The sequence below is a fragment of the Diplotaxodon limnothrissa genome, linkage group LG1 (assembly GCF_057381915.1).
Source record: "Diplotaxodon limnothrissa isolate DT_005_m linkage group LG1, D_limnothrissa_male_GT1.1, whole genome shotgun sequence".
Classification (NCBI taxonomy): domain Eukaryota; kingdom Metazoa; phylum Chordata; class Actinopteri; order Cichliformes; family Cichlidae; genus Diplotaxodon; species Diplotaxodon limnothrissa.
The window spans coordinates 18490483-18515595 of NC_140596.1; the positions used below are offsets into that span (position 1 = coordinate 18490483).

The 25113-nt window shown below is 37.0% G+C and overlaps 2 protein-coding genes across 2 annotated transcripts; both read right to left on the bottom strand.

The window, feature by feature from the left end:
• Positions 1-788: 788 nt before the first annotated feature.
• On the bottom strand, positions 789-8996 carry LOC146639642 (mitochondrial inner membrane m-AAA protease component AFG3L1-like). The gene is made up of 16 exons (XM_085354263.1): positions 8889-8996; positions 7675-7765; positions 7349-7464; positions 7063-7212; positions 6882-6956; positions 6216-6340; positions 5852-6125; positions 5570-5707; positions 5184-5337; positions 4993-5100; positions 2458-2583; positions 2217-2327; positions 1879-1994; positions 1581-1781; positions 1196-1390; positions 789-1016 (listed from the first exon to the last, which is right to left on the bottom strand). The coding sequence occupies exons 1-16, from the start codon at positions 8994-8996 to the stop codon at positions 789-791; spliced, it is 2316 nt and encodes a 771-aa protein (XP_085210389.1).
• An 891-nt stretch (positions 8997-9887) lies between these two features.
• On the bottom strand, positions 9888-23744 carry def8 (differentially expressed in FDCP 8 homolog). Its single transcript, XM_085354274.1, has 12 exons — positions 23640-23744; positions 22393-22515; positions 16878-16972; positions 16605-16754; positions 15251-15392; positions 14769-14933; positions 14440-14567; positions 13749-13862; positions 13459-13539; positions 11433-11573; positions 11128-11237; positions 9888-10819 (listed from the first exon to the last, which is right to left on the bottom strand). The coding sequence occupies exons 2-12, from the start codon at positions 22499-22501 to the stop codon at positions 10723-10725; spliced, it is 1332 nt and encodes a 443-aa protein (XP_085210400.1). The 5' UTR covers positions 22502-22515; positions 23640-23744; the 3' UTR covers positions 9888-10722.
• Positions 23745-25113: the final 1369 nt, after the last annotated feature.

The window sequence follows — 25113 nt, forward strand, 5'->3', positions numbered from 1 at the left end:
TAGTCCCTAAGGACCCCAAAGCGCTTTACACAACCTGTCATCCACCCATTCACACACACATTCACACACTGGTGATGGCAAGCTACAATGTAGCCACAGCCACCCTGGGGCGCACTGACAGAGGCGAGGCTGCCGGACACTGGCGCCACCGGGCCCTCTGACCACCACCAGTAGGCAACGGGTGAAGTGTCTTGCCCAAGGACACAACGACCGAGACTGTCCAAGCCGGGGCTCGAACCGGCAACCTTCCGATTACAAGGCGAACTCCCAACTCTTGAGCCACGATCGCCCCAAACAACAGGAAAACAACATCTGCAAAAGGATTGAAATATAAAACAATCAACAATCAAATAGATCTGAACTTTAAACATGTGGCAAATAATAGGATAGAATAGAAAACTGTATCTGCAAAAGGATGAAAATCCAAACCTCAAAATAAAACTTAACACATGATTCCTGCAGCTGATAAGAACATAGCATGATGGCTTATTCCCTTCTAATAACATAATATAATTCTCTTCTAATTATTCATGGTATGTTTTGTTAGTATTATTGCACTTAGAGACTTCCACAGAGTGGAAAAAGGAAACATAAGGCAACTGCAGCAAAATAGTGCACTTGTACATAAAAACTACAATGAAAAAAATTGCAGATTGCACAAAACCTTGGGCAACACATCACCATCTTTTATCCTAAGGTTGTCAGTCACATGAACCACTAACAGACCTCTGACAAACTGCAGTCCAGACCAGATGGTGCCGCACATGAGAGACAACCTTAAAGACAACCTACAGGTAAAGGGCTGATGTGTTTTGCCGATTCTGCAGGTGTTTTGTATCTCCTTTGTTGTTTTGCCAGTCTGTTAGTCCTTCAGGTAGAAAAGTGTCTTCTTTAGATTTCTCCAAGCAATCAACAACCTCTTGATATGAGGACTTCTCTTGAAAGGGGCGAGGTCCTAGCAGTTCCACCATGTCAGCCCTGTCTAGAATCTCTTGGTCTAGAAGATGCTTTGCCACCTGCATTACATGACCAACAGGAAACATCAAGCTTTGAGGTCATTAAAATACACATTTTTTTCATACTCCAAATATATGACAGTTTTGAAAAATGCTCAGCACAAATGAAAATCCATTTGCAGCATCACACTCTGCAAATGTCTCTGAAGCACTTACTACAAATGTTAAAAAGTTCGCACCTTCTCCACCATTTCCTTCTTGTCAAGTATGAGCTCAAGTGTTCGTTGGAAGGCAGCATCTATGAGTGAGCGAACTTCCTGGTCTATAACCTGGGCTGTAGATTCACTGAAAGGTTTGTCAGTTATAAGGCTGCCCCATTGCGGTAGGTCAAAAGAAACCTGACCCACCGCACCATTCATTCCAAACTGTACAATCTAAAATATGAAGAGAAGAAGAATATGAAGACTGGAACAGAAATATATAGTCAATAAAAATCATAAATTATTCTCTATGAGTCATTTTAACTCCATGGATGGTTATGCTTTTTTTTTTGTTGTTGGACAAAATACGGTTTGGTTACGCCTAAATTTCTACAATAAGCCTGTTCTGCAGTGAGGCGAGTACCTGTGCATAGGCAGACTGTGTGACTTTCCTGAGATCATCTTGTGCCCTGGTGGTGACTTGACGAAAGAAAACCTGCTCAGCCACTCGACCACCCAGCATCATGCACATTCTGTCAAACAGCTGCTCCTGTGTGAATAGGTACTGCTCTTTAGGTAGATACTGTGCATAGCCCAAACCTGTCCCTCTAGGAACAAGTGACACCTGGTGGAGTACATTATAATGATGAATCTATAATCAGTTAATCATTATAATTATTACAGGATTACTGCAAAAAGAGAGCAAGAAATGTAAATAATACCTTAAAAAGTGGGTCTGCATGTTCAAGAAACCACCCAGTGACAGCATGCCCAGCTTCATGATATGCCAGAGTAGTTTTTTCTGGAAGTTGCAGAACCTGAGATCTTTTCTCTAGACCTGAGAACACGACAGAGATCTTAAAAAAATGCTTAAATCATAATATTAACATCAAGTTAATGGATTGACATAAAATAACATATAAGCTCTATATTTTGACACCACTGCTTTTATAACTCAGTTGTACTGTATTGTCATTGTATTTATGTAATCAAAAAAGTGGTTATGGAAAGATTCACATATATACTATCAGTTTCTTTTGGTTCATTTTGTTTGACTTACCTCCAACAACCCTTTCAACTGCCCACTCAAAGTGTTTGCTACTGACATACTGGCTGAGACGACGTGCAGCTATTAGAGCTGCCTCATTACACACATTTGCAATGTCAGCCCCTTATACAAACACAGAGAAGCAACAAATAAGTTAGAGTGTGATGAAATTAAAGCAAGAATCAGCTGAAACTGTATGATTTTCTTTTTTAGATTTGTTTGGTATTCAGTGATCATGATCTTTTATTCCCACCAGTAAAATCTGGGGTTAAAGCAGCAAGATTCCTGGCCAGCGTCTCTACATCTACACTGGAGTCCAACTTCAGAGGTCTTAAATGCACCTTAAAGATTGATGCCCTGCCTTTCATATCTGGAGGACCTGCAAAAAAGAAAAAAGAAGACCACTGTCTGTATAATTCATTAATAAATCACTCTGCTTCAAGTTCTGTCACATATACAGCACTGTGCAAAAGTCTCACTCCTTAATTCCTTTATATTTGGTTTTCATTGAGCTAGACTTTTCTAAAGTGATCTTGAGAAAAAGTTCATCAGGCTTTCGAGCAAAGACCTGACACAGGACCAGAGATGCATTTGGTCCTTCAATTAATCAATCTGCTGTTCACCAAAGCCTCATTAATAATGGTCTAAGTGGAAGGGTGGCTTTCAAGAAGCAATTCTAAAGGAAGAGCAACCGGAAGAAAAGGCTGAAGTATGTCAAATTATGCAAGAATTGGACTCAAAATGAAGTACTGAAACCAAATTTACAATTTTTAGTTTAAAGGCTCATCAATATGTATGGAGGAACTCATAAGAGAACCTGCCCAGATCCTGAAGATCAACATTATTGAACCTGAGTGGGATCATTTTGATAGTGTAGAGAACAAAAGGAGCCAACATCTGAAAATAACTTTGATTGTCCTTCAAGAAGCCTATTCCTGAAGACTACTTGAAGAAATTACAAGAAAATTGCCTGAGAGAGTTAAGGCTGTTTTGAAGAATAAAGGTGGTCATATCAATGAATGCAATGAACAGCCTACGTCCATTGCAGCCCTTAGTTATGCTGCAATAGATGTAGGCTGCCGGGGATTCCCATGATGCATTGAGTGTTTTCTTTCCAGTCACCTTTCTCACTCAGTATGTGTTAATAGACCTCTCTGCATCGAATCATATCTGTTATTAACCTCTGTCTCTCTTCCACAGCATGTCTTTATCCTGATTTCCTTCTCTCACCCCAACCAGTCGCAGCAGATGGCCGCCCCTCCCTGAGCCTGGTTCTGCTGGGGGTTTCTCCCTGTTAAAAGGGAGTTTTTCCTTCCTACTGTCGCCAAAGTGCTTGCTCATAGGGGGTCATATGTTTGGTGGGTTTTTCTCTGTATCTATTATTGTGCAATCTACTGTACAATATAAAGCGCCTTGAGGCAACTTTTGTTGTAATTAATTAATTAATTAATTTGGCGCTATATAAATAAAATTGAATTGAATTGAACTGAATTTAACTTGAATGTTTTTACCTAATATACTGTATTTCCATGTATGTTTGAAAATGCTTTAATAAATTACTGCACATATGTTCAGTTTATTTAGCAAAATATAAAGAATCGAGAGGCAGCTCAAATTTGTTTGCACAGTACTGTGCAAACAAAAAGCTTATAGAGCTGATGCTGACAATTACTCAGCCTTCTGCTGCATTACACGTGCACAATTAGCAACTGCAAAAATAGTTCACTGAAACCATGCCAGCATGAAAAGGTGGTGAATCTTGTTTGTAGAAACTTTACAATAACACTTTTTTTTAAAGGTTTATATTCGGTCGAAAGGCAGAGCAAATTCTAAAACAACAATGTATTGACTTAAAAGTTTCAGTACAGAAGCATTAACTCTTACTGGAGGAGAAATGTTTTAATTCGCTTTTAAAGCCATGAATTCAGCGTAATTTATTTTACCATTTAAAAACCCTTTGTCATTTGCAAGCATCCAGGAAAGGACCCAATATAAGTCCTAAGGCAGTGGCCAAACTTGTGGCTTGGAATACCAAGTTACATAACTAATTGCTCATTAAACCAATTAGAAATGTGAACTTTTTCAGCACTCCCATCTTTCTGTCATCTGTTTACAAAAGACAATATACACAGACAGAAGGACGGGGAACAGAGAATAACAGGGAAATGAGCAACATATCCCATCCCTCGTGTTGGCCTCCAGTTACCTAATCTGTCCTTTATAGAAAAACAGCTCTCTCATTATGATCTTGTTTTCTTTGATAGAGAAAAGTGGTCTGGCCACCCACCCTGTAGTCCTGGTGTTAGGAAAATTAGATCTTAGCAGGCAGGAAATATCAAATTAACCGAAGATAAAAGCAAACATTATGCAACACGTGCTTTTAATGACATAAGACGTAAACAGACAAGAAGAAACATACAGTAAGTGTACAAGATATGAGTTTCAATAATGTCAAACGTAACACCTCATCTAAAGCAGGGAAAGTCAAAGTTATGCAGACCATCTGGGTCTGCATGCACACCAGAGCCAGTGAATCACATGTGGAATAATAAACTGGGAAACAGAAATCAAAAAGAAAATAAACGTAATCACAGCAAAAGTAAAAGTGAGCTTGGTGTTGTGGTCAGACACCAATAATCTGAAAATTAACTGAAATTTGAAATGCATCTTAATAAACAAAGAAATAATGGTTTTATATTTATAGTTTTCATAAAAGGTAACTGAGTTGCAACAAGCGAGGAGACTGCAGAGGAAGTAGGCAGATCTGAGGTTAATATTTATACTTCACCTATGTATACATGTCGATCAAAGCGTCCAGGCCTCATCAGAGCTGGATCCAGGATATCGGCTCGATTTGTGGCAGCTAAAACCACGATGTTAGTGCTGCTGTTGAATCCTGCAATGACAAAAGCATTTAGAGGACTGAGGGCTTGTGAAAAAATAGCATCAGAAATGTTGACATAAAACATAATTACCCACCATCCATTTCCACAAGCAGCTGGTTGAGGGTGTTCTCCTGTTCGCCCTCATCACCAAAGTTTTCTTTGCCCCGCTTTCTGCCGATGGCATCAATCTCATCAATGAAAAGAATGCAAGGAGCATTTTTTCGAGCTGTGGCAAACAAATCTCTTATCTAATAAAACACAGAAAAGATCTATTTATTTCTACAGTTATACTAATTTTTGACATTGCCAAAACACCCAAAAGTAGAAAGTCTTCATCATTTTAATTTGATACGAGAATGAGTAATTCAGTGATCTGCTGTATTTGCACATATTGTGGTCACACTGCAGCATCACAAGCATGTGACCCATCATTTTGTTTTCAGACCTGTTGAGAGTCCAATCATTCAGCTCCGTACTAACCCTTGCTGCACCCACACCGACAAACATTTCCTGGAACTCCGAGCCGTTGACTGTGATGAAAGGAACGTTGGCCTCTCCTGCAGTGGCCTTAGCTAGCAAAGTCTTCCCATTTCCAGATGGACCCCATAGCACTGCACCCTGTAAACAAGGGAGTTAATCAGATTTAATGTATTTTCTATCTTAAGGAATTTTTTGTTCCAGTGAGTATGATCAGAATACAGAAGTGCAGAATTGCTTTATTTTAATAAAAATAATAAATTTCTTTATCAAGAAATGACACACCTTAGGAATCTTAGCACCCAGGTCATGATACTGACGTGGGCTTTTCAGGAAATTGATAAACTCCAAGATATCTTGTTTGGCCTCCTCACACCCTGCAACATCTTTAAAATGGACACTGACATTGTTTTTAATTATCCTGGCTTTGGATTCACTTATCCCAAAGAGGCCTCCTCTCCCCCAGCCACCAAGTCCCCCTGCCATCGGCCCCTGCCGTGTTGCAAAAAGTAAAAATCCGACCACAAGTAAGATTGGGAGAACACTCAAAAACAGAGTCCTATGGGAAGAGAAAAACCTTAGTTAGGACATCGATTCTAATAACCTATATATGCAGTAACTTTAAAGTGAAGCTGCTGTACTTTCTCACCCATCACTTTCACTGCTGTAGAGCACAGGTACTTTCTGAATGGAGTCCAGACCTATTTCCTGCTGTGCTAGCTCCAGGTTATGCTCAAATGAGTCTGCGCTGCCAATGTTGAACCACAAATAGTTCTGAAACATGAAGACAACAGCATGTAGTATATGTAGTAAGTATATCTACCTTTACTGTACTTTGACTGACTCTTCATCTGGACTGCAGCCCCTCGGAGGAGGCACACTACCATTGTGCATTGTTAGAATAGCAATTGTTCCTCGTGTGATTTTCTCAGTGTAATCAGTCAAATGCCTGCTGCAAATAAAGGTTAGCAAGCTTTATTTAGAAAAAAAAAGCAATTGATAAGGAAAGACAGTGAGAAAATGAAAACGAAAGTACTTATGTGACAAATACAAATATGTCGACTGCTGAGATCTGTATTTTAAAACTTGTGCTCTTGGAATTTCAGAAAGTATGTGTGTCCTCTACCAACAAAAGCAAATGGGAATACAGTGTGTGAGAAAAAGAAAGATGTTTGTTTTGTTTGTTTATACAGTCATTTTTATCAATATAGTGAAGTACATTTTGTCGATTCTCATCAGTTTAACAGTAAAAATAAATGCATTTAGTTTGTATAAGACACTGCAATTACACACTGGGACATTTAATGAAACTGACCACTCGTGATGTGTTCACGCCGGGGGCTGGAAATACTTTGACATACTGTTTGTTGACAACCTCGACATGGCCCACCTGGGAGGAGAGCAGAAGGAATCATTTGTTCACATGGTTGCAAACACAAGCACAGACACACAGGTGTAAGGAAGACACCGTAATTAAAACGATCTCTGCCTCTCACCAAGCCTCTACTCAAGTAGTGATGCACAAAATCCTTCCAGGAGATCTGGACTCCTGTTTCTCTAAAGTGAAAGTACAAGAAAGCTGAGGCCATGCCTGCTGCACCGGCTGCTAGGTTCTGGACCGTTTTATCATCAAAGGGAAATTCCTCCTGTTAGAAATAGGATAATGAAAAAATATTTTAGTTTACAACTCCTATATAGAATCATTTTAGTAAGCATATTTTGTTATTATTTAGTGACTGAAGACGAGGCAGTTATTGCCACAATTCTGGCTATGATTCACACCTGAAAGCGTGACCACCAGTATGATTCCCCTTTTTTCCATCGTTTTCGTCTTTGGTCCTTCCCGTTATTTGAGTCCTGCCATTCCCTTCCACGAGACTCTTCTTTTATATTTCCATCTGAACAGCAATAATAACACAACTGTTCATTGCGGCAGAGCTGAGAAATACAGGGCTTACAAACTCACTGGGTAAAGAAATTATACACAGTTCAACAATACATAGAAAAGTAAGCAATTGTGTTCTTCACACTGCCCTTAAGGTTTACAGTCTATGTGCACACTGATTTAGAGTCATTAAAAAGGTAAACAGCACTAAAAGATGGACTACCTTTTGGCTGTTTCCTTGAGCTAAGTAACCGAGTAACTTGGAAAATGTGTTGATGTAAACCTCCGCATCTTCTTTGGATGAGTGATTTCTTCTGAAATAGGTTAGCAGTGAAGTCAGTCATCAAAAGCCATGTATAAAAAGAAATGTACATGAAATAGATTCAGTTCAATTAAATTTTATTTATATACTGCCAAATCACAACAACAGTTGCCTACAATAATACAAAGAAAACAGAGATGTAAACAAACTAACTGAGAGAAAGGATACAGTCTCATGAAGCAGAGACTGTATTCGTGTTTTTACATTTTAAAAAAAACTCTTTTGTTTGCTCACATGTTTAAGGATTACTGAAATCTGATTAAGATCTAGGCACACTGAAATGTGTTGCATATAACCTAATTATATGCAGTCATTGCAACAATAACACTGAACAGCTGCTGTTAAGGTCAAATATTTACTTCATTTTGGCCATCTGCACATATTTAATGTTGATTCAGTTATGTTTATGGTTTGACTAAACTGATTACCATACAACTGCTCAAATTGTGATTCACTATGAGAGAGCATTTCTCAGTATCAAACATACATAATAGTGCACGCAATAAAACCATTGCTGCAGGTTATGACTCTGGAAAATTAATCTTACACAGCTCAACCATACACATTCACACCGGTAAAAATAATGATCCCATAGTGGAATACAGGCACCTGTTGGTGACAATTTTCCCCTATACAGTTGACTACAGAAAGAAACTGAATACTATGAATGTATTTTTAATAGTAGTTAGTAGATTTTTTTTTATGAAGGAGAGACAATGGGTGATGCAATTCATCTTCTTAAACAGTTTTAAATATTAAAGGAAACTGGATGGATAAATGAGCGAGAGAGAGAGAGCCCCTTTAAAAACAAATGTATTATGAAACTGAGGAAACTGATTTATAAACTACATTAACGGAACGGACATCGCCTACCGTGAGAGAACAAACAATGCAGGAATGATAAATAAACACTGCTGCAGCTTGCTTGGGTTTTTTTGGAGTTGACTGCTATATCTGGATTTTAAAAAATACCAAAAAACAAACTTTTAACATAATTCCTTGCAAACCATTGTTAGCAAACGCAGGTGACAAAAAAACTTGCGTCATCTATTTTTTTTTTTTTTTTAAGTGTAGTTAAGCTGATATAAAACAATAACGGCGTTTTTACAACCTACCGACGTGAGAACCACGAAGAAGCGAAAAGTAGATGAAGAGGAATAGTTGCGGCTCAGCGTCCGGACTCGGTTCCTACAGTAGCCGACAGTCAAAGAGAGGAGACTCATCCTGTCAGCCCGACTGACTGACGGACCGACTCACCGCAGAGCCATTAGGAGAGGCACCGGAGGCACGGTGCGTATCACAGTCATCTCGCGAGATTTTGGTTACAGACGCTACAGGTAGGCACCAGTCTTCCAGCGGGTTTTTTGTTGTTGTTGTTGTTGTTGTTTTTGTTAAGCCCAGTTTTAATGTTGGAAAGCCAAAGAGATCTATCTTCATTTGGATTTTTTGTTGTTCTTAGTTGCAGACCGGTCATTAACAGACAGAATTAAAACCATTGCTTAAATGCATTTCATTAATTTATTCATGCACTACTCATATGTTTAACAAGCCATGGTGTTTACCAACACCATGTAAGTCCATTAGTTTGGAAAAAATATATATACAATACATCATGCTGAAAGATAACACAGCCAAAACTCATTATTTTAAAACAAATACATAAAGGTCAGCATTTACACATTAACCAAGGTTTGCCACTTAACATACAGAGACTTAATTAAGGGAATTTAGACTGAAACAACTACCATGATGGTATGAAAGGGTTTGGATAACAGCTGTTAAGTAACCTGACAGCCTTAGGCACACAATTTTCATGAGCATCAACAGACATTTGCTACACTGCATGAAAACAGCACTGATTAAACACATATTAAACTGCACAGCATTAGTTCACAGTTTTGAATTTAAAAAAATGAAAGCACATAAAACAACTCTCATAGTCTTTGTGTCTTACAGTTTAACAATTTTCTTTACAAGGAAAAGTACCGTACTGCTAATGCATGCTTTCATTTTATATATATATATATATATATATATATATATATATATATATATATATATATATATATATATATATATATATATATATATATATATATATATCTGTTGCCAATACAGTACACATATTTGAAGTTATGTTTTCAGTGATTGTATGTATACACATTAATTTTTTTGTTCACCTATACCATTCGGTACGGTGCAAATAGGAAAAGAGCTGAAAATAAACAGTTAAGGCCTGAAAATCTACATAATTGAAGACTTTATGAAATATCAACAGATCAATATATTGGTTCTAAATAAACAGCAATTGAACTCATAGAAAATATGTCCAAAAAGGGGAGATGGGTAAGTGGCAGTGACCAACTGGTCACACAGTCTAACAGATTTAATCCCATTTTAAACTATGTCAACATATAGCTTTTTTTGTGCAACATCACCCATCTGAACCTAATAAACTGAAACTTGGACATGGCAGCACAGGAACTGGATGCTGAAAGGCATATTTTTGGCGATTTTCTTATTGGACGCTGGGCTTCTAAACTTTAAAATTCTGATATATGGCAACTTTAAAGTTCAGCATTATTGGCAGTTTGGATTAAAGTAGTTGAGGCTTGTAACAGTAAATATACAATTTCTGCATGCATAACCACCTACTGATCAGGTGGATTTTTTCTCTACAGAGCATTTACTTGTAAATTTAGAAACACACACCAACATTAAACATACACGCAGTGGTTTGTACATCTAAGTTCTGTAGGAATGCAAAGGTTTGATAAAAATATATTAATTTCCAGATGAATTTTAAATACCCTGCCTCATAATGCAGTGCACAGGAAAAACAAAAGTCAGAGCATAATCATAAAACAAAATAAAGAAAGATTGTGGGTTTTTTTTTCCATAACGAAGCAAAGTGCAGCATCCACTTAAATCCCAGGGTCCTTTCCAGAGTTAGCTTTCTTTCACATCCAGCTCCTCTTCATCCTGCTTACGCTCAGTCATTCGTGCACATCGTGGACAAGTTGTGGAATTGTCAAAGTAACAATCTCTACAGAGGTACACAACAAAAAAACATCAACATTCATGTCAGTTTGGTTATTTCTTTTAGTAACAGTTTAATAATTGGGAAATCATAGTGCTTTGCAAATTGAAGTACCATTTGTTAAACAGAAATACTCCTAATTACCACTTTAGCAATGGAATTTGAAGGTATGTTATTCTGAAGATCTGTTTTATTATTGGTATCTCCACTCAAAACTTTTATACAAACAATTTCCTTTTATCAATTAATTTTAAACACTTCACAAAGAGAAAATTTGCTGTATTTTTGAGCCCAAATCGTTGGTGATGACTAACCTGTGAAAGACAGCAGAGCAGTCATGGCACACTGAGGTGTGACTGTCAAAGGGGAACAGGATGTCTCCCTCCTTGCAAAGCTCACACACAAATCCTTTGGCCTGACAGCGCTACAAATACACACATGGACAGCACAAACCATTAATATGGCACAGAAAGATACAATGATATCAACAAATACTAAAAACATTTCAGCCATATATTAGTACATGGTGAATTTGCAAGTCCAACACAGCCCCTCTTCTTCATGATATAGTTCAACAGTGCCATCAGTAGGGAAGTTTGTGCTTTATGTATGAGCTCACCTCGCAGTCTAGTTTGATGTGCTTAGCAAATGTGGTGTGGATCTCTGTGAGGGAACAGCTCAGTCTGCCAGTGGAAATGTCAATCAAATCCTGTAGTGAGTACATGTCGTCGTTCTCGACAAAGTGTTGGCGATCTTGTAGCTGGAAAATATAAATGCAAAAAAAGGAAATGGGCAACTTTCATATTATGAGACTCAACTCTTTAGTGCAAAAAAAGGATATCAGACTCAAGCATAGTTTTAAACATATTATTTATTTATTTTAACAGTAGGGAAACATTTTAAAACAATTCAAACTGACAATTCATAAAAATATGTTTAGTATAGATTAAAACTGAGCTAATACAGAACTTGAGATCACAAGAGTCAATTTAATTTATGCAAGCTAATTAGTGATATCCAGTGGCTCACCCGACTGTACATCATCAGCCTTCTTTAGTTCAGTACTCTTCACTTCTATCACATGGTGGTGCTGTTTTAACATACTGCTAATAGGCTGCCTGTGTCAGTGCTTCCATTTGCATTTTTCTAAATGGTAAGTAAATTGATAGCAAGTTTTCCAAACTGGGTTGTTTACATTCTTGCTAACTTTGAAGGGTTAAATTGTAAACTCTGATCATCCAGTGGAGACTGAAACAATATTAACTGTTTATAATATGATAATGAAAAAAAAAACTTTCTTAATGCACATGTTTGTTTGTACAAATACACACACGCTTATATACAGCTGAGAAAAAAAGGCCTAGTCTAAATTTGTAAATGCCAGTTTAAAAAAGTTGAGGCTATCAGTTCTTCATCCCAACCTTATATGAAAAGAATCTATTAGCCTATTAGACATTGGGCAATTACAAGATAATTTTATGATTTACATGCAGAATTGTCTAATAGGCTAATAGTATTGCTTGGATCAGGTTTAATTGAGATAATTTATTATAACTAGATAACGTTTCTGCTTGAAAGCAAGTCCTTGTTTTACCCAATAAAATTCAGTGTTGGTCAAGTTACTTGAAAAAAGTAATCAGTAACTAATTACTGATTACTTCCCCCAAAAAGTTATCCTGTTACTTTACTGATTACTTATTTTCAAAAGTAATTAATTACCTAGTTACTTAGTTACTTTTTAAAAACACGATTTACAACCTGAATAGGTGATAAAGCGATAGATCTTTCAGCCCAATTCTACTTTTTCTGCATAATCTATCATATAAAATGTAATCAAATGGAAAAGTCTCTTTTTAAAACTTTAAATCTTTTAACTTTATGCATCAAGCAAAAACTTAATTATATGCAACATTCTCTGACTGGAATAAATTAGTTTAACATTTAAACCTATTTTCTGCACATTCCAGCACATAAAATAAAATAGTTTTTTGTGTTTACACTCACTCTTTCAAATAAATGCAAGTAAAACACAGCAGAAAATAAATAAAATCAAAGACTAGCGGTCCTGTTGCTCTATTTTCACCTATAAAGCAGGAGTAGGGTAGGCAGAGGTTTGCCCTGGTGCAGGTGTGCAGCAGCGGTCAGTTGAAGAATCCGCGAGTTTCTCTGTGAATTTCCCATTACGTCGTTGTGCACTCGGTGCTTGCTTGGAAGTTTAGGGGGGTTTTTTCGCTGTAAAAAGACGTTTTCTTCCCATGCACAACGGACACTAATGTTTTCGTCACTTTTTATGGAATCAAACTCAAAATAAGGTCAGTACTTCCACGCTTTAAACGCTGCACGCTCATACTCTCTCCCACACTCGATATATTATCCATTGTTGATCTGTACACAGCTGTTGTCACGAACGTCGCTTACATCACTGTCATGAGACATTCTCGCAAAAAATCACAGTTTTAGTAACGCAGCATGCTTACGTGAAAGTAACAGTAATCTAATTACCGTTTTTGCAATAGTAATCCCTTAAGTTACTCGTTATTTGAAAAAAGTAATCAGATTACGCGTTACTGCCCATCTCTGATAAAATTTACTAAAATCTACTAAAAAATTACATCTTAAACCTCTGACAATAAAAAGTTACTGACCTGTAGTAGCAGCCGAGCTTCCATTGCCTCCTTGCAGGTGATAAAATAGGGTTTCATTAACAGAATATCTTGACGAAGTTTCTGTGGGAGAAAACACACACAAACATTTCTGTCACTCTTAGTGAATGGAGTGACTCACCCACTTGCCTGTCCTGGCAACACTGAATGAAGAAAAAAAAAAAAATTTAGGGATAGGTTGGCTGACAACACAACTGTGAAAGTAATTATTTATTTAAAACAAGTCTATTAAAAATAAGCTGAAAAATAAACTTCAATGGGAAGCTACCCACCCTGATTTCAACCAGTTCCTCCACAAAGTTGAATAGCAGCGGGTTTATTTCTTTCAGCCTTAGCACGGGGCGTGACATCATCAGGGCCAGGTAGCGCATTGAGGAGCGACAGACCTGAGATAGAGACACTATCAGAACACAAACTGGCTCAATACGCCCTCAAAACACACTGACATACCTTCATCATAAGACAGTGAGCTTGGTTAATCCTGCACTGGTCGACAGCTTTAACGAGTAAATGTGCATCATCTGATTCAAATTCACAAACCTCGCCCTGCACTGGGATGATTTTAAAAGTAGGTCACATGCCACCAGATAAATGATTCTACCAGACACGGGAATGTAATTGAGTTGAGTGACATATAAATAACATTAATCTGACTTCCCTTGAGTAAATTTTTAAAACCTGGGGAAACTTCTTTAAAGGATGGTTTCGCAGTTTTGTAGTACTCTAGTAAATTGAGTTAATCAGTGGAATGTCCATGCGTGATATGCATGTATATGTATACGATTCTGTCTAACTTTGATGTAAAGCAGTAGCATCCACTAAATAATATTAAAAGCACATTTACAAATTCTAGCCTCTTTCAGTCCAATCAAAATGTTCAGATAACATGTTAATGAAATTTAGTTTACACATTTATAAATTTTATTTTCATGTGCTGAGTGTATCTGCGGTTGTTGAGGTTACCTTCCTTGATTCAAACTCCCAGTTGTGGATGACACGAGCTGGAATGACAGCCGTGTCATTCCAATGACATGTGCTGCAGTAATACTGGCCAGTGTAGTCACACTGTCTGGCTTCACTAGGTACGCCCCCTGCAAGATAAATACAAAAAAGTACAGTTAAACTATAAAACAAAAGAACATGTACACATCACCAAAATGCATTTAAAATACTATAGAAAACATAAATATCTAAATTTTCCACAACTAAGGCAACCAGAGGTCGTTTTATATATATATATATACACTCCTAATTGGGCTAACCAAACATAAACACATTGAATTTGTACTCACTCAGTGAAATTTGTGCACGACATTCTGCACAGCGGTAATCTTGCCGGTCTAGTCCTATTTCAGGACAAATACTGAGCTCGTACTCAGACTGGTGGCTGACCTTTGACCTGACACAGGGTTTAGTGATCAGATTCATACACTTACTATGGCAACGATAATAGCATCCTGAAAAAAGAAAGAGATAACTTCAAATTATAATATATAGTTTTGTTTTCGCCATCAAGATTACTCATTGTCTCACCTGTCACTGGTTCAGACAGAAACATTTCATACAACAGAATGGAAGTTAAGCCTCTTTGAACTAGGGGGCAAATGGATTGCACAGATCTCTAATTACCTTCTGAGTGTATTAAGGCTTGAGAGCACAGCAAATGATATTAGAAGTCTGAATTTTGAGCAGTGTTAACAGAAATGTTTCAAACTTTTGGGAACTAAACTTTCGGTAATCTTACAGCGCTCTACCAGTATCTACTATGTCTCACCTGTGCAGGTATACCAAGTCTGGATAAGGCCCCAGATAATAGTGCTACACTTATCACAGGTCTGTTTCACACTCTTGCTCTTTTCCTTGGAGAAGCGGTGTTCCAGTAGGACTCTCAGATTAGGCTCATCTTCCTCTGGATCCTTTAAAATGATGCATGCGAAAAACAGAACACACAAAACATGGCTGTAACACTGTTTTGTGTACATCTGCAAGAGATAGCAACCTATGTGCAATTAAGTTTGTTTACACTTACACTACCTTGTGTTTTGTATAGCCTAAACAAAACTGATGGGAATGCATAAAAAAACATCAAGGATTAATTTCCTGATGTATGAAACTCTTTTGATTCACAAAACTTTTCTGCTGAACTTGGACCAGAAGGCATAACAGCGGTCTTACGATGGAATTTGAAGTGCTCTGGGTAAATTTCATAGATAGAGATATAATTTGAGTTGCTTCACATGATAAAGTTCAAAATGAAAGAGATTATGGATGTTAAGAATCAAGCTAAGCAACTGGATATGTTTCACTGCTTTATTTAAAAAGAAAGAAGAAGAAGAAGAAGAAGAAGATTCCTTTGTCCGTTATTATCACCGTGACTTATTCTTTAACATTTTTATTATGTTACAGTAATCAATGTGACACACTGCCTGTGTGTTAAAGTGCTCTTGTTAGTGTTTAAGTATTGTTAAAGTGAAGAAACTGTCAAATTGTTAAGACATGGGGGGTGACTTCAGAGTAATCTTTCTTGGTCAACCGGGATCTTGCTATTGAAAACAAACTAATGCACTGAAAAACAAAGCCAGATGATAACTGATACTTTCTTTACTGTTGATGAATGGGCTTGATTAATGAGCTTGTTTATTTGAAAGCCCTTTAATACACTAGACTGTAAAACTTTGTTTTCTATCATTTATAAACAAAAAAGGGAATTTATGCAAACTCTTCGCCAACTCTTCTCCAAGAATGTCTGCAATGCATTTTCACACATTTCATAAAGGGCAAAATACTCAAATCAAAGCAGTTTGGAGTGTTTTAGATGTTTTCCTACCATAGTTATCACCCTGTATACTTACAGGCCCAACATGATCACTAAGAATCTCCTCCTCCTCTGACATCAATCCTCCACACATGGTCACTTCTCTAAGGGTTTCTTAAGAGTTCAACTTGATTTTAAGGTTTTGACCTTACTAAGTCTTTCAGATGACATTATAATTTAAAACTATATTAATAAAACTGAACTTTGCATTTGTACAGATTTCCATTAATATTTAAAGCCTGTTACACTTATCCAAGAACACACAACTACAATATAATGTCATGCCCTTCTCAATTTTCCCCTCAGTCCCAACCTTAAGTTCTTGCAGTTTGAGGCGCAGGTGGATAAGTTTCACTACATTGTCTTTTTGTCTCTCTGAATGCTCTGGCAGCTCCAAGATCAGCTTCTTACATTCTTCTATTGCCAGTTTAAGCTGTTCAATGTCTGATGCCACAAAAGAACCCTGTAACATGATATGAAAATGGAAGACAAGGAAGTTTCACATTTTACAGTATAAACAGTTAAATTGAAAGTGATAAATTATTTTTACTGGGTTACAAATCAGAAAAACGTAAGGAGTACTTACCACAGGCCTTGAGAAGTGATCCTCAGCTAGACCGAGGTCCATGGTTCGATCTGAACTGTGTGTTCTGGTCCCAGGGAAAACCTCAGGTCTTGCTTCTAAATTGAGGAAAACATGGCATAAAGCGCTGTTCTTCTTGCAAGCATACACACTACATTCTGGCAAGTGCACTCGGTCACGCTTGCTAATTTCATCCACATGACTATTGTGGAATGAACTTTGAGTTGCTTTATTACTGCTTTATTACTGTCACATTTACATGTCTGCAACCAATCTCTTTCACAATTATTCGTTCTGAATGTGTCGAAATTAGTTAAACCATCCGACATCCCAGGGCTAGCGATTTTTCCAGTCGGGCTACCAAAATCCATCTCAGCCCTGCCTGTCGGGCTATCATAGGAAGGAAAAATATATGTCAATGCTTCTGCATTCTTTCGCAAATGTATCTGGGTAATTTTGTCATTGGCATCAATGAGTCACTGTCAATATGTGACATATTGAAATGCCGTTTGAATTTGTGCTTTTTTTGCGTTCACTTTCACGTTGCGATCGCATGAACTGTGTATAGAGAGCGGCAGTACTGATTGGTGAGTGACAGATTAATTGCGCACCAATTCCTCTGGCATCGTCTTATCAATCGTTAGCTTACTATTCAAACATGACAAGTAAAATCTCCCGCAGCAAGCTTAAACATGTGATAGAGGTTGATTGCGCAGAGAATCACTGACCGTTATGTAAGTACGTGTGTAAAAGCAGATGGATTTACGCAGGTATTTTAGTTCTGCAGAGCCAAATAAGACAGTTCAGGGTGAAGAAGGGAGAGCCAAAGAAAAGCCTACCACAAAACAGAAAAGTTATTACAAATCAGACGATGAAGCAAAAAGAAAGCGCAGCTTTTTTGGTTTCATGGACAAAATAATTTCTGTGGCTGGAATATGATAAGCTAAGTAACATAATGTTCTGCCGGGTGTGTCGTGAGTTTCCCTCAAATTCTGAGTTGGCAAGCGCCTTTGTTACTGGGACCAGTAATTTTAAGAAAGACCCCATCAGAACCCATGAGAAATGCAAGAAATGCATTATTGCTCAGTCTGCAGTATCGTTCCCAGAACAAACACCAATTTCAAAAAACATACTAAAAATAAACCAAGCACAACAAGAAGTCCTGGAAAATCTGTTTAGAACAGCGTACTATGTTGCAAAGAGTGAACTACCATTGGCAAAATTTAGCAGCCTTTGCAAACTTCAAAAGGCAAATGGCCTAGATCTCGGTTCCACTTACCTGTGATTTCAGTGGAAATTTCAAAATCAGGATCTGACACACACTGATTCATGTCCTACACAGTTCTTACAAGTTCATAGAAATTTCTGTTCAATTTGAACCAAATATTTGAGTTGATGATTGTAATTTTTATACAGTTGTTGTAATTTGTGTTTTAACTATTTTTTGATTGATGTTTTGTTTCCTTTACAATATAATATTGTAAAGGAAACAAAACATTAATCTTTTTTTTTTATTTGGGCAACTTAAATTTATTTTGGACTACCAAAAACGAAGAGTGCCTGCCCGAAGGGCTACCAGGGATTTTGAAATTCTGCGAGCCCTGTATGACTTGTACTTTTGTTTAAAAACAACAACAACAACAAGAACAACTTTGTATAGAATTTGTGTTTTACCAATCTCAATTTCTTTCATACAGTTTAATAATTGGCACTAGATGTTGGCAGAATGATCCAAATATCAATATTATTGATGCAAATGCTGGCCATGGCATTAGACAGATACTAGTGTGATAGGATCGATGCTTCGTTTCTATCCTCCAAGTTCAGTATGTAGCCTACTGAATTGCGTTAAATAAATGTTTGTTTTTTTATAGTTTAGTATATTTTAAATTTAAAATATACTAAACTATACACTATATGCTACTATACTAAATTAACATTCATAAAAATATACACAAAATATATACTTTGTGTTGACTGTCACATCTATTTTTTCATATATAACATATTTAATCAACAGAAGTTCACCCAAAGTGCTTTAGAGACAGCACATTTACATTACTGGTCTTCAAAAAACCCCAAGTTTCAAGATACATGAAAATCTGAAAGATGTTTTTATCTATGTGTTATGGTGGAAAGTAAAATTACAGTGACAGTGATTAAAATGTGATCAGCATTAGCAAATTAATGACAATTCTTCTCATAAATGATTACGCACTAGCCTGGCCTACATAACCTGTCTACAAGTTAAAACTATCAGTATCAGTACTGATATCAGCAATAACTGGCCCTGCATTTACTTGGTGTAAATACATCAATATCAAAATTCGCACAGCAGTAATTGACACCAACACTTTCACAGTCTGATCAATATCCATTCTTTACTCAAACTGATGTTTGGCATTTTCATCTGTTACAATACAAGTCTGAATTTAAATTAAAGCAAGTGACAAATTAACATTTAAAGTGCAGTGAGAGTAAACTTTCAGCTATCCATACTGACAACTGAGATTATTCTGATGAAGTGAAAAATTAGTAAACAGAACTGAATGATGGAATTTAAAGGTTGAACAAATTCAAATATATTTAAAAAGATTAAGTCAGTGTTTAGCTATTCAAATAATGTTTAATAAACTAAAAGAATCACATTATACAAACAGTGTTGTTACCTGCGTACACCTCTGAACAAAACATGTTGAAGGAATTCAGCCTTGTAGTTCCCAATAGACTCAGAGTAATGAGGCACCGTAGAATCAGAACAGCTATCAGTGAGTCATTCTTGCTCATCAAAAAGCAAAAAGTGTATTTTTCCAAGTCCTAAATTACAGGAAGTGTTACTGAAGTACTGCTTACTCCCATGCGTTTCATTTCCTCTACTTCAGCTACAGCATTTCCAACTTCCTTTTCCTTAGTCACAACAGACCAGTGTCCTTGCTCCTTATGCATTAGCAGGATCTGCCCTACATTACAAGGAAACTATTAAACTAAGTGCACAAATTGATGCAAGCTCAATCATTCAGGTAGGGAAATCTCAAAAAGTTGACTCTGTTCATCTGGATGTAGCGTTTTCCATAGGAGAAATGTTTCGTCACTCATCCAAGTGACTTCTTCCGTCTCAGCTGACTGCTTAATGATCAAGAAACTGACCTCACAGCCCATGTTTGTCAGTGGTGCTAGTTTCAGTTATTATGCAAATGTCCTGTTTATACGGTTGGGAAAACCTGCTGAGACTGAACAAGTCACCTGGATGAGTGATGAAACGTTTCTGCACAAATTAACTTTAATGAGGGATTTATTGCCTATACAGTAACTGAGATATACTGCTTGTGTTTTTGAAAAGGAAGCAAACATACATAGTGACATTAAGAAAAAACTGGAACCATGAATGCAAAAAAACCCCACTTCCCACTGCAACAACAAACTGTTTTAGAAAGGTAAATGCCAAGATCACAAATACCACTCGCTGTAATGCAGCCGCAAAGCATCACAAAGCCACCACCAGGCTATACAGATGGCTGTATAACTGCAACTTTAGCTTCCCGCAATTAAATGAACATGATTGAGCAATATTTAAAATGTGTGCGCTCCCAATTAAAATCCAAAGTAAAAACAAATCAAGCACTGTGATTGGCACATGCCTCCATGTGTTAATCACAGCTGTTGGCGGTTCCTGGACTAATTTGGAGTAACACTATGTTGAAAGACAGATATGAAGAGCTTGTCCCTCAAAACATCATCATCTGTTGCTTGGGAATCCTTTGGATTTAGCACAAGTGTCCTGGAACAAATCATATGCAGCTACTTCTATGTGTCTGTACTGCAAAGCAACACAACTTCAATCACCTAAAAAGACACCAAAAACTGCAGTAAAATTCATGCATGAAGGCCAAGAAAACCATTGCAGTGCTTGCTAGCATGAATCATTCAGTACCATTGCAGACATACACCACGTGTGCCCACTAAAGAAGTTGAGTAACAAATCTTTCAGGAAAATGGTAAACTTACTGCGCAAACCATATGTTATCCTGTCATGCAGTGTCCTGATAATTTTGTTTAGTTAGGTTTTGGTACTGGTTTTTTTCTTTTAAATATTTGTTATTTTTCTTTAAAGATAATTTAGGTGAATAAAAAGGACCAATTTTATTTTCATGCAAAGATCTGGACAGATGTGAAGATAGGAAAGCAGTGTTGTGGTTACATGTGATCTCAATCCATCCATCCACTGTCTTCCACTTATAATTGTCAGGGTCATGGTGGGGGCTGGAACGTATTCCAGCTACCATAGGGCGAGAGAGGCAAAGCACACCCAGGACAGGTCGCTAATCTGTCACAGGGCCAACACATAGAGACAGACAACAATTCACACTCACATTCACACATGAGCAATTTAGAATTACCAATTAACCAAACCCCACTAACTGCATGTCTTTGGACTGTGGGAGGAAGCCAAAGTACTTGGAGAGAACCCACACAAACACAGAGAAAACGGAAAAGGGACAAGAACACTCCACACAGAAAGGCCCCGGCCAGATGGTGGAATCAAACTCAGGACCTGTGGTGTTAATCACCACACCACCGTGCTGCCCCTGTGCGATCTCAATATTAGTCAAAATAATCATAATCAAAAAATTAAAATAATCTTGATTATCAGTTGTCAGTGCTGGGGAGTAAAGGAATACATGTTACCTTATGTATTTAAAATAGACTGCAGACTGTTAAGACTTGATGGATAGCAGTAACAATAATCATGTGAAGTTCTGAAAGCAGTCTATGAACTAAACTCAGCTAAAGCCAGCTAACAATGTTAGCTCGGTGGCGAGTAGCCTTCAGTAATAGTAATAAATCACAGAGCATTAGCGCAATAATGTAGATGTGAAAGGCATTACAATATATTAATCCAAAGTATTTAGAATACGTTACTCACATTGAGTAACGTATTACATTGCAAACTACATTTTTGGGCATGTATTCTGTAATCTGCAGTGGAATTTGAAAAGTAATCTTCCAAGCACTGTCAGTTGTGCAGCCCTAATTGTATTTCTCTTCATCACTCCATAAGTACTGTTGCCATTGATTTTCTGTCCAGTTCTTGTGCAATTTGTAATTTTCTCAGTGTTTTCCTTTATTAATAATGGCTTCTTTCACTGAGACCATTTCTGACGACGCTTCAGCAAACAGCAGATACATCACTGGAAGACCAGATGCAATTTTTTTGTATATTCAACTTTTTTCCTGTCTATCAAACTAGTCACCTTTTACAGGCACGGCTAAATTCAAAATTTGCATCATCATGATAAAGAGATTTAAAAAATGTTAAATACGCATGTGACGATGAAGGAAGACAGTCAGAGAAATCGATCAGTGTGAGGTGTAAACTCTGTCTATATGGCTTAATACTAAGATGAAGCAGGCAAATGAAAGACAACAAAGAAAACAATGTATATTATTTTCCTGAATTTAACTACAGGTGTGAAAGCAATCCTTAGACAGTTGTATCATAACTTGTGGCAAACCTCACCATGTTGCGGGGGTGTTTTGTCTCCTTGGGGACCATCCTCTTCCTCTCCACGATCAAATGGATTGAGGCGGGTTTGGCGAAAAAGTGCAAGTCTCTCATCATACTCCATTTTATTGGCTACATCTAAGAAAGACAAACAAAACAAAGCAATTGTCTTCTCTTGGCTTTATGTATTGAAACATTACGAGGAATCTCAGTTTCCTTTCAGAAGGAAGCTGGTTAGCCAGTGTTTATACTTGGTTCGGCTTACTGTGCAGTGATAGACATTGTGTTGACATTTACTTGGTCATGAGCTGTTCATGGGTCATAACTCTCACTAAGAGCCCAATGGTTTCAAGAAAAATAAAGGCAAAATATGTTCTGCATGTTACAAGCAGAAATATGAATCCGTGCACATCTTTAACTTCGTTCAAATACATAATACATAGTCCTGAATGAGAGTTATACCAAGGCTACTGCTATTTTATACTTGCAATTTAGGTCAGATCTTAAAAAAGATTTAGTCTTACACATTACAGAAAAAGTTCCTTTACATCTAAAATGAAACAAAATCTACTTTTTCATCAGATCCTCCCTACCTCACAAAACTCTTTCAAACTTTCAAACTCCACATCCATATGCTAGAATACCAGAGAATACAAATGTCCTGTTGAAAATTGTAACCATAACGAAGGAAACTCTGATACATAATTAAAGGGTTAAGGGTAGTAGTAATTGTAATTTAATTCCATGTAGATTTTATGAAGCTACACTAGAGACAGCCTGACAGGTACACTAGCACTCCCTTTGGCTGGTTAATTACCATTAAGTCTAATTTTCACTGAGGCTGAAGATGCATGAATCTCAGTGGTATGTGTAAGCTCTACTTCAACAGTCAACAAAAACACGCCCTACAGACATTTTATGGACGACTTAAGTAAATAAGGTCAAACGAGGTAACACTGCAAATACTGAAAAGACCGAGAAACGTTAAGTTGGAGCTTTATTTCACTAATTATTACCACTTAAGGATGATGCTGCAGTAAGTCATAATGTGCTAAGAGGTAACCTTAATGTTATTTCGTTCATCACAGCTAAACAGCTTAACAGGGCGTTAACAGGGCGCTAAAAGGGCAAGTCCATATCCAAACACGGATGTCAACAAACAGCTAATGCTAGCTAGCTAACAAGCTTTTAAACCAGCAAGTCGTCCGTTGATTTGATGCTAATGTTTGGTCATTAAAGCGGCCGTCTAGTTGGAAGCTTACCCCGTTGTTGAACGAATTTATCAGCAGCAAACTAGCAGCTATATTATAATATAATAATATATTTTGTGGACGACGTTTATGATGAATATAGACAGCCGTCCCCGTTTTGTTTTGCCTTTGTCATGGGTAACATCACACAGGGGGAAAAAAACGTCAAGTCATACTTCGTCAAAGTAGCGAGTTCCGGCGAGATTTTCAAAATAAAAAAATAACCATTGCCATAATGAAGTAGTGTAGAAGAAATAAAAGAAACTCAAGTGGTAAATAAAGGCTACATTTAAAGCGACATCTGTATTTGCAACTTAGTAAATATGTTTTGACACGTGGTATACCAATATAGATTACTGTTAATGGTGTAAAATAAAGCGGTACCTTTAATTTGAAAAGAAACATCATCCTCAGTTTTTCTCATTTTATGTGATTTTAGGTACCTTCCAATTAATTTCCTCAGTAAGATCCCTTTAAAAGTGCTGACTGCATGTCTTTTTCTTTTTTATACACATCATCTAAATATAATCCTTAAATGAATTATTAGTTGTACTGATAATGAAAGAAATGTCATATAAATAATACTTTTCTCTACAACAAATACAATATTATTCTCCTAAATGGCAGTTAAAATTATTATTATTATTTGTTTGTTTGACCGCTGATTTTATAGTTCCCTTTGGCTTTTCAGTGGCTTTTGTTTGCTTGAAGACAAGAATGATTTGTGTAGGAAATTCCATTTCAAACTCCTCATTTTAAACTGGGAATTTTTGGATTCATGCAAGGACAAAACGCGTTTCATGCTGCTTAGCTCAAGGGTACAAAAAATGAGGTCACATATTACTGGGGAAATAAATTATTACAGATTTAGCACCTGAACACTGCACTCTGCAAAACCATATGTTATACTCATCTAATGTCATTTTCATAAACTGTCCGTTTTAAATACCACAAAAGGATTTCTGAAAAATTAGAGTTAGTGACTGGTCATAAATATCACAGATGCTAGCTTTAAGGGAGAATGTTCATGAGCTTACTGAATATGGCAAACAACATCTTCGCAGCAAACATGTTGCGTAAAAACTGAAAAAACAAAAGAAAACGAAAATAAATAAATAATAATCAATACAGTGTAAGCAGTCTGTTTATATCTGGTCCAGTATATCAGTGGTTTTGCTGTTAATACACAAGCAACTACAGAGAAACCTTTTTAAGTGTGGTTTTATTACCGTGGCTTGTTGCCTTGGTTAAAAATGCTTAAAAATGTAAAAAGCACTTCAGTGGAATATGATGAAACCAGTTCAAATAAAGGAGGGAGAGGGTACTGTTGGAGTTCAGGGTTGTTGCACATATTAAATAAAATTTTACATTATCCCCTTAGCAGCTGACAGTCTTTTTATAACATTTCTCCAATAACAGTATTCAGTATTTGGTTTCGGAGAAAATGTTTTGACCACCAAGCTTGTTATGAATTATAATTTACAAC

Bases quoted from the DNA above. Each gene is read 5' to 3' on its own strand.
- LOC146639642 (XM_085354263.1), bottom strand. From the start codon at position 8,996: ATGAGTCTCCTCTCTTTGACTGTCGGCTACTGTAGGAACCGAGTCCGG. The intron at 1,782-1,878 runs GTATTATTTACA...GTACTCCACCAG, and splicing joins ATGCAGACCCACTTTTTAAG to GTGTCACTTGTTCCTAGAGG. The intron at 1,391-1,580 runs GTACTCGCCTCA...TTCATATTTTAG, and splicing joins CACAGTCTGCCTATGCACAG to ATTGTACAGTTTGGAATGAA.
- def8 (XM_085354274.1), bottom strand. From the start codon at position 22,501: ATGGAGTATGATGAGAGACTTGCACTTTTTCGCCAAACCCGCCTCAAT. The intron at 11,574-13,458 runs GTCAGTAACTTT...TATATTTTCCAG, and splicing joins AAGCTCGGCTGCTACTACAG to CTACAAGATCGCCAACACTT. The intron at 11,238-11,432 runs GTGAGCTCATAC...GTGTATTTGTAG, and splicing joins ACATCAAACTAGACTGCGAG to CGCTGTCAGGCCAAAGGATT.